General features: G+C 37.1%; 1 protein-coding gene across 1 annotated transcript in view; it reads right to left on the bottom strand.

Moving 5' to 3' along the window:
• Positions 1-4111: 4111 nt before the first annotated feature.
• The window catches only part of LOC144958386 (aspartyl aminopeptidase-like), a 31371-nt gene continuing 25005 nt past the window's right edge, over positions 4112-10477 (bottom strand). Inside the window, exons 12-15 of the mRNA XM_078890378.1 lie at positions 8163-8202; positions 7296-7397; positions 5750-5917; positions 4112-4638 (exon numbers count right to left, since the gene is read on the bottom strand). Of these exons, the coding sequence (XP_078746504.1) occupies positions 4591-4638; positions 5750-5917; positions 7296-7397; positions 8163-8202 (358 nt within the window). The 3' untranslated portion in view covers positions 4112-4590. The remainder of the gene's footprint in view (positions 4639-5749; positions 5918-7295; positions 7398-8162; positions 8203-10477) is intronic.

Raw genomic sequence — 10477 nt, 5'->3', positions numbered from 1 at the left:
GTCTGGGTGGGGATCCTGACCTCCCATAGTGGGCAGGGAGGTACATACTGTGTCTTCTATCCCCTTACTGGGTGGGGATCCTGACCTCCCATAGTGGGCAGGGAGGTACATACTGTGTCTTCTATCCCCTATGTCTGGGTGGGGATCCTGACCTCCCATAGTGGGCAGGGAGGTCCATACTGTGTCTTATATCCCCTATGTCTGGGTGGGGATCCTGACCTCCCATAGTGGGCAGGGGGGTACATACTGTGTCTTCTATCCCCTTATATCTGTTTTCCAACATGCTTTCTGTCTTTGTCTTGGAATGAGATTACTTGGTTTTGCCCTGGCCGGAGTCCTGGCTGGGAGGGAAACAGTCAAATGCAAAGTTATTGTTTTGGGAGATGATATTTTTTTCCTTGTAAATCACCTCTCTGTTATGTAATATTGTGTATTCCTATTTGTTGGATTTTGTGCTTGTGTCCGGATGAGACTTATAGGTGATCTCAAACTAAGTACATTGGTGGTATGCTCTTGGAATCTACATCTGATCCTTATTTGTTCCCAGTTCCCCTATGTCTTACCTTTTCTTGGATGCTTTAATTGTAATTCTAGAACTTTTTACTATCCCATTTTCTTCCTTTTTACTGGCGCTGGTATAACCTAAATGTGTTGCAAGCGCAGTAAAACCCTTAAAAACAAAAAATCCCGATTTCTATAGCGTGAAATGGACAATTGCTTGCTTCCTTTGGATTGGACATTAGTCTATTGCCAAGTACTTTCCACCAAATCTATCAGACCCAGCTACCCAATCAATACTAGGTGGACAGGGGGTTGGAAAAAATCTAGACTACACCCAGGACTTCAAGAACAAAAGAAAACAGTTTTATATTTATACAGCTGACCGTTTCAACTTTGAATTTCTAGATGGGGTTCCTGACCTCCCATAGTGGGAGGGAGGTACATACTGTCTTCTACCCCCTATGTCTGTTCTCCAACATGCTTTCTGAGATTACTTGGTTTTGTCCTGGCTGGGTGGGAAACAGTCAAATGTACAGTTAAAGTTTTCGGAGATTATATTTTTTTCCTTGTATATCATCTCTGTTATGTATGGTATTATTTTCTCATTGACATTTATAATGATTTGTAAACATTTGAGTGTGTTCCTCTTAGTGGGGACATGTGCTTGTGTCTGGATGAGACTTTTAGGTGATCTCAAACTAAGCACTTGGATATTGTGCTCAGTTGAAAGACTGAAAACTGATGATTGTTAAAAGTCTGAAATCAGCCAATGGGATTAAAATCGACAGGCTTGTGACTTGAGTAAGGCTTGTGACTTGAGAATTGCAAGTGCTGAAAATCCTCAAAAACAAGTAAAGAAAAATAACCCAAACAAATTTCTATCCGTTTATGACAAAAAATATATCCAAAGTTTTATTCATCAGCTAAATATAAAACATCAAATGTACTGACTTTGCAGCTCAAGGGGAAACTTTTCCTATCATCAGGTTTTCTAAGAAGGAAAATGACCAGGCCAGCTACAACCAGCTGACAATACTGTAGAATGGGGTGACTAATACCAGCCCCCAAATGTGACCCCCGCCCAGATTCTACTAAACAAATATGGTAAAATGTGCATCATTGGATTCATTTGATAGACCCCCCCCCCCCCCCCCCCAATTTAGTAAAAGAATATCAGACAGGTTATTTCAATGTCCGGATTGTTTTCATATAAATATAAAGATGTTTGAAAAGTGGACAAATTGGGGGTTGGTCTCAGTCACGCCATTCCCAGCAACGCTTGTGTCTGGATGAGACTTTTAGGTGATCTCAAACTAAGTCCACTGATGATAGTGTGCTCTTGGAATCTACATCTGTTCGCTTTTTGAACTAATTCCCCCTTGTCTTCCTTTTTCTTGGGTACTTTGTAATTCTAGAACTTTTGACTATCCCATTTTCTTCCTTTTTACTGGTGCTGAAATGACCTTACTGTGTTGCAATTGCCGTAAAGACCTTAAAAAACAAACACATTTCCAGCCACAAACCAGGCTGACAAAAGTCAAAAAGCTTCCAAAAGTTTCCAACCCATAAAGGAACAGGTTTCCCCTCCAGCCCAAGTCAAAGTATCACAAAGGATGATACAAATACAACACTTCTAGTCAAAAAAGCAGTTTAAAAAAAACATTTTAAAAAAGCAAAATAAAAAAATATATTGAGCTTTTTTATAGAGTATTATCCACCAAACGTGCTCAAAGCGTTTTACAAAGAGTCCCTGACCAGCAGCAATGGGTAACATGTAGAATGAGACATGACGCCTGTTAGGCAATATTACATTTTTTTCTGACAGACGACATTGTGAGAGAATGTGAGTAAAGAGCCTTTTCCAAGGACTTGACTATTCACCGAGCAAGGCTCAAACTCAGGACCTTCTGATCTGAAAGCGAGCGTCATACCACATACCACAAGCCGCACCAAAAAAAAAAAAAAAAAAATATATATATATATATATATATTTTTAATAATTTTTTATATATATATATATATATATATATATATATATATATATATATATATATATATATATATATATATATATATATATATATATATGAGGGACCAAAATTAAACAGTAAATAAAATAAAATACAATAAAAGAATTCCAAGTAGACGATGAAAGCCGTCGATTCTTTGCTGCGTATTTCATAGACTGATTACAATTACATGTAAATAAATAAATAATCATGACGGAATTGATGGACGTTCTGTCAGCTGTTAGGGGAGGGGGGGGGGGGGGGGTGACTTGAACTTAGTAACAATAAGTCTGACTTTGACTTTATGACAAGACACAGGTACCGTCAACTGGGGTAACTGTGCCCAAATCAAAAAAGGAAACTTTGCATCCTGAATTTCGGACCAAAAAGAGATTGTTTATTTCCTTCAATAAAAATTCAAGTCTTTTAACTAGTACAAAAAAGCTTAAATTATTTCCAAATGTTCCAAATTCACAAGACAACATTTTCCTTTGGGTGACCCCAATTGATGGAAATCAGTCTAGGCGATAACAATTTCCTGTCAGTGGACGGTCTGCTGGCTGAAGGCAGGACGGACAACACATCAATGGACAACACATCAATGGACAACACAACAATGGACAACACAACAATGGACAACACATCAATGGACAACACAACAATGGACAACACAACAATGGACAACACAACAATGGACAACACAACAATGGACAACACAACAATGGACAACACATCAATGGACAACACAACAATGGACAACACAACAATGGACAACACAACAATGGACAACACATCAATGGACAACACAACAATGGACAACACAACAATGGACAACACATCAATGGACAACACAACAATGGACAACACAACAATGGACAACACATCAATGGACAACACAACAATGGACAACACAACAATGGACAACACAACAATGGACAACACAACAATGGACAACACAACAATGGACAACAAAACAATGGACAACACAACAATGGACAACACAATTCTGATTTGTAATATAAAAGTCAAGTAACAACTAGTCTTTAATCCTCCCCATCTGTCTTTGTAGCGTTGAGACAGTTCCGTGGCGTTGGGACAGTTCCGTGGCATTGGGACAGTTCCGTGGCATTGGGACAGTTCCGTGGCATTGGGACAGTTCCGTGGCATGGGACAGTTCTGTGGCATTGGGACAGTTCCGTGGCATTGGGACAGTTCCGTGGCATTGGGACAGTTCCGTGGCATTGGGACAGTTCCGTGGCGTTGGGACAGTTCCGTGGCGTTGGGACAGTTCCGTGGCGTTGGGACAGTTCCGTGGCATTGGGACAGTTCCGTGGCATGGGACAGTTCCGTGGCATTGGGACAGTTCTGTGGCATTGGGACAGTTCCGTGGCATTGGGACAGTTCCGTGGCATGGGACAGTTCCGTGGCATTGGGACAGTTCTGTGGCATTGGGACAGTTCCGTGGCATTGGGACAGTTCCGTGGCGTTGGGACAGTTCCGTGGCATTGGGACAGTTCCGTGGCGTTGGGACAGTTCCGTGGCGTTGGGACAGTTCCGTGGCATTGGGACAGTTCCGTGGCATTGGGACAGTTCCGTGGCATTGGGACAGTTCCTTACCGACAGCACAAATGTTTCTTTTGAAGTTTTTTGTTGTTGTTTGTTGTTTTGTTTTTTTTTAAACATTAAACCCCCAGTAATAAAACACCCTAGGACCGAAAAATGAAAATTCTGAATGGTTAAAAAATCTCTGATAGTTTTTGTGTGTATTGGTTTTTGTTGTTTGTCTTTTTGTTTAGAAAAAATATTTATAACTAATGCTGAGAGTCGAACATCTTGGGAGTCGCAGACTTTACAATATTTATAATAAGCAATAATAATAATATTCATAATAATAATAATAATAATAATAATAATAATAATAATAATAATAATAATAATAATAATAATAATCCTCGTCCTCATCATCATTGTCATCATTCATTTTTCTAAAGTTCAAAAGAAAATCAGATTGCAGATGGTTTGCCTCTGGCGGTCAGTGTTCTGTATCAAGACCAACCCTAGCGATGACCACGACAGGAAACTAGAAAGCCATGGAGGCTTGGATCTGTGGGTAATAATGGAAGAATCCCTGGATGGAGAAGAGAGAGAAAGAGAAAACCATTTATTAATAATAAATTTTATTATATTTTCGCCAAATCCTCTATACAATAAAGCTCTAGGTGCATAACAACAACATCAATCTATTCAAATCTCTCTCTCTCTCTCTCTCTCTCTCTCTCTCTCTCTCTCTCTCTCTCTCTCTCTCTCTCTCTCTCTCTCTCTCTCACACACACACACACTCACACACACACACACACACACACACACACACACACATACACATTCCACTATCCATCTATACATCCATTCATCTCACTGTGAAACATGAAGAAAAAAAAGATCAATTAATGACAATGACAGCATCAAGTAATCAGGTGATCGTTGCCCGCTCAAATACATATATTATATAGAACTAATCAATTTAAAATTCCCAAATTAAATGAGTAATTACAAGTATTTAAATCCTTCCTGAAAGCAAGTTCAGTAGGCACGTCATGAAGTGATAAGGGGAGATTGTTCCAGAAAGTTGGTGCAAAGTGACGGAAGGATCTGTCAGAAAGCTTTTTTCATACCCTTTTCTGGCACTCCGAGGAAATAATTCAAATTACAACAGACATTGCAATGCATCGAATTCTGTGGCCTCAAGTTTTAGTGTCTGAGATAGCTTTTGGGTCACAAAGGGTGGAAGGAAGAGGAAGACAAAGGTTAGAGTTAAAGCTTACAAGTGAAGGTCAGATCAGCCCGACCTTTGACATCTGACCTAAATGTCCCAGGTTTGAGTCCGGCTGTGTGCGATGCAAATTTGAGTCCTTGGAAAAGACTCTTTACTCCCATTCTCTCACTGTACATGGGTTTTAAATATGTAGCTGACCAGTAACAGCATTTTCACGTTTGAGTTGAAAAGTCTTAGCTTTAGTTCTCCCAACTCTGTTCAAAGATGTGAATGCAGCCTGTGCATTTCCTATCCGTGCGTTCACATCTGCTTCCGTGCCTCCATCCTTGTCAATTATACTCCCAAGATAGCAGAAAATGTCTATATATATATCTTCAAGTTCCTGATCTAATACTATGATCATCTCCCTTTGACACGTACCTATCCTTATGACCTTTGACTTTGCAGGGTGAATTCTCAAACCTACCTGATACAGCTTGACACAATGTAACACATCCGTTGTACAGCCCATCTCCCTGATGGAGTGCATGGAAAGTTGAGCGGCCCCGATGTCAATGGTTTGGACTCCTAGCTTGGCCGACATGATGGGGCCGATAGTGGATCCGCAAGGTGAATCATTACGGACCACAAAATCCTGTTAGAGACAAAAATAGCCAATACATATGAAATCAAACCAAACACAAACGTCACACAACCAGCTGTTTTGTCTTCTTTATATTTTGATCCCTTTTATAATACTTGCAACACTTTTAGGTCATAAACCCAATGAAAACTAAGGGGAAAAAAGGTTGAAAGATAACAGATGACTTCATGTATTTCTCCAACATACTAGAAAAAAAATCCAAAAAATCTTAGCGTTTATCTAGTGCAATATCCACTAAACGTGCTAAAAGCGCTTTACAAAGGGTCCCTAGCCAACAATAACACGTAACATGTGAGAAGAGACATGATGCCTGTTAGGTGATATTACAATTTTTCGAACAGAGACAATTCTGTTAACGGGCAGGTACTAATTTACACCTGAGTACGGTGAAAGAATGTGAGTAAAGAGCCTTTTCCAATGACTCGACAATGCGCAAAACGAGGCTCAAACCCAGGACCTTCCGATCCAAAAGCGAGTGCCATACCCCTGGACCACATCGCCACACATACCGTATTGAACCAAAGAATCCTGTCACACTGAATAAGTCACCTGTTACTGTTAGACTTTTTTTTTACCTCCCCCTTTCAGACCCCCCATCTCTGCCAATGGCATTCAGCTATCAGATCTGTCAACAGAAAAACGGACCTTTTTTCAAACTCTGTATTTTAAACCAGCAGTCCAGTCGATTTAAGGTTTGACTCTCGAGTAATCAGTAAGACAATTGATGAAAACAACAACAAACATGACAACAACAAAAAAAACATGACAACAACAACAAACAACACAACAGCAACAACAAACATGACAACAACAAAAAAAACATGACAACAACAACAAACAACACAACAGCAACAACAAACATGAAAACAACAACAAACATGACAACAACAACAAACATGACAACAACAACAAACATGACGACAACAACAAACATGACAACAACAACAAACAACAAAACAGCAACAACAAACATGAAAACAACAACAAACATGAAAACAACAACAAACATGACAACAACAACAAAAATGACAACAACAACACACGTGACAACAACAAACACCACAACAGCAACAACAAACATGACAACAACAACAAACATGACACCAACAACAAACATGACAACAACAAACATGACAACAACAAAAAACAAACATGACAACAACAACAAACATGACAACAACAAATATGACAACAACAAACGACAACAACAACAAACATGACAACAGTAACAAACATGACAACAACAACAAACATGACACCAACAACAAACATGACAACAACAAACATGACAACAACAACAAACATGACAACAAAAGCAAACATGACAAACATGACAACAACAACAAACATGACAACAATAACAACTCACCTGAATAGGAACATCCACTTTATCAGCGACCAGTCTCAGGATTGTGGCTGTGATCCCCGTCGTGGCGTATCTCTGGTTGGCGTTGAATTTGATGACGATTCCCTGATGGACCAGACAAATTGAATCACTTCGTTTGGGGAATTTTTGCTTTTAACTCACTCAACCCTAACACCGACTATATCCGTAGTTTACCCGAGTTACTTTTACCTTATGTCTTTTTATTACATTTTTCTGAGACAAGTTATAGACGTAGTATCTCGGCTAATGTTCTTAATTTTTACATGTTAATGGTAGTTAAATAAAACTATCTATGCACATGCTCATTTTCTTCTAATTTTGAAAAGCATCAAAAATCTCTAGGATTGAGTGAGTTACGGGTTTGACGGCAATTGCGACACATTGATTTCATTTCAGCACAAGTAAAAATGGATTGCTAAAAAAATTATAGGTTTACAATTGAAAGCAAACGAGAAAAAGTAAGACAAAGGGGAATGATTCAAAAAGGGAACAGATGTAGATTCCTAGAGCACACTGTCCGTGTACTTAGTTTGAGATCGCCTAAAAGTCTCATCCAGACACCAGCACGAAATCCCACTAAGAGGAATACACTCAAATGCTTACATTATACATTCAAAACAACAAATATAATAATACTTAACACAGAGATGATTTACAATGAGCAAAAAAATAATCTCCCAAAACTTTAACTTTTCATTTGGCTGTTTCCCTCCCAGCCAAGGACTTCGGTCAGGGCTATCCCATTCCATGACAAAGACAGAAAGCAACTTTAATAAAAAGATATAGGGGGAAAGAAGATAGTAAGTGACCTCCTGCACCCTTGAACTGGGACAGATTTTATTGTCTCACCTTGTGGAAGGCTGGTTGGTGGTTGCTTTCATGTTTTTCTCTGAAAACAAAAAGTGGCAAAGTGACTTTATTTAGAAGTAAGACAGCAAATGGTTTACAACAATCAATTACCACCCTCCCAATTGGAGCAGGAATTTATTCTGGTTTCTATAGCGTGAAACGGGCAGTAGCAATTGCATGCTACCCTTTGGAAAGGACGCTAATCTATTGCAAAGTACTTTCTGCCAGATCTAACAGACCCAGCTACCCAATCACTGCTGGGTGAACTTCACCAAGGATCAATCCTCTGTCCCTTTGTGTGTGAAGTGAGTGCTCTATCAACTGAGCTATCGGAACCACCCCGGCTATTAATAAATTATTAAGTGTTTACAAGTGACCTTTAGAATTGAAATGGTATTATTATATCAATATAAATGGCATCACCTACTGTTTTTGTAGGCTGTAACACCTTAGAGGAGAGTAATGTGTGGATTCTGATTGCTGTAAATGTCATTACGTCATTTTCCATTTTACATCACATTAAACTAGCTACCAAATAAATAAATAAGTGATTTTTTCATGCTGCCCCAAAAGTAGAGTATTTTCGTCTGATATGACATTCCAATTCAAAAAGTGCCTTAAAACGCACCTGATGAATTCTTTGTCTTAATAATGTTATGAATGGAACTGAGTGTATATAAATAGTCCATAATATCTGAGAAGTGTAATTGTTATATGTAGCAAATATGATTTCCCCTCCTGTCAATGTGTGCCTTATTATTATTACTATTATTATTATTATTATTATTATTATTATTATTATTATTATTATTATTATTATTATTATATTATTATTATTATTATTATTATTATTATTATTATTATTATTAATTATTATTATTATTATTATTATTTATTATTATTATTATTATTATTATTAATTATTATTATTATTATTATATTATTATTATTATTATTATTATTATTATTATTATTATTATTATTATTATTATTATTATATTATATTATTATTATTATTATTATTATTATTATTATTATTATTATTATTATTATTATTATTATTATTTATTATATTACTATTATTACAAAACGTTTGAAGGAAAATGTAAAACAAAACTACACCAAATGATTACAAAACACCAGAAGTTGAGAAACGAGAGTAAGAGTAAGTGGGGGTGGGATAACGGATTTCCTCTATATAGTGATAAATGGAGACCTATGTGTAATGTAGTGATAAATGGAGACCTATGTGTAATGTAGTGATAAATGGAGACCTATGTGTAATGTAGTGATAAATGGAGACCTATGTGTAATGTAATAAATGGAGAGCTATGTTTAATGTAGTGACAAATGGAAACCTATGTGTAATGTAGTGATAAATGGAAACCTATGTGTAATGTAGTGACAAATGGAGACCTATGTGTAATGTAGTGATAAATGGAGACCTATGTGTAATGTAGTGATAAATGGAAACCTATGTGTAATGTAGTGACAAATGGAAACCTATGTGTAATGTAGTGATAAATGGAGACCTATGTGTAATGTAGTGATAAATGGAAACCTATGTGTAATGTAGTGATAAATGGAAACCTATGTTTAATGTAGTGATAAATGGAAACCTATGTGTAATGTAGTGATAAATGGAAACCTATGTGTAATGTAGTGATAAATGGAAACCTATGTTTAATGTAGTGATAAATGGAGACCTATGTGTAATGTAGTGATAAATGGAGACCTATGTGTAATGTAGTGATAAATGGAGACCTATGTGTAATGTAGTGATAAATGGAGACCTATGTGTAATGTAGTGACAAATGGAGACCTATGTGTAATGTAGTGATAAATGGAAACCTATGTGTAATGTAGTGATAAATGGAAACCTATGTTTAATGTAGTGATAAATGGAAACCTATGTGTAATGTAGTGATAAATGGAAACCTATGTGTAATGTAGTGATAAATGGAAACCTATGTTTAATGTAGTGATAAATGGAGACCTATGTGTAATGTAGTGATAAATGGAGACCTATGTGTAATGTAGTGATAAATGGAGACCTATGTGTAATGTAGTGATAAATGGAGACCTATGTGTAATGTAGTGATAAATGGAAACCTATGTGTAATGTAGTGATAAATGGAAACCTATGTGTAATGTAGTGATAAATGGAAACCTATGTTTAATGTAGTGATAAATGGAGACCTATGTGTAATGTAGTGATAAATGGAGACCTATGTGTAATGTAGTGATAAATGGAGACCTATGTGTAATGTAATAAATGGAGACCTATGTGTGATGTAGTGATAAATGGAGACCTA

This window comes from Berghia stephanieae, chromosome 12, assembly GCF_034508935.2.
Source record: "Berghia stephanieae isolate SIO BIC M18660-M18661 chromosome 12, UCSD_Bste_1.3, whole genome shotgun sequence".
Classification (NCBI taxonomy): Eukaryota; Metazoa; Mollusca; class Gastropoda; order Nudibranchia; family Aeolidiidae; genus Berghia; species Berghia stephanieae.
Note: the sequence above shows the minus strand (reverse complement) of the source record. Positions and strands in the feature narration are given on the sequence as shown.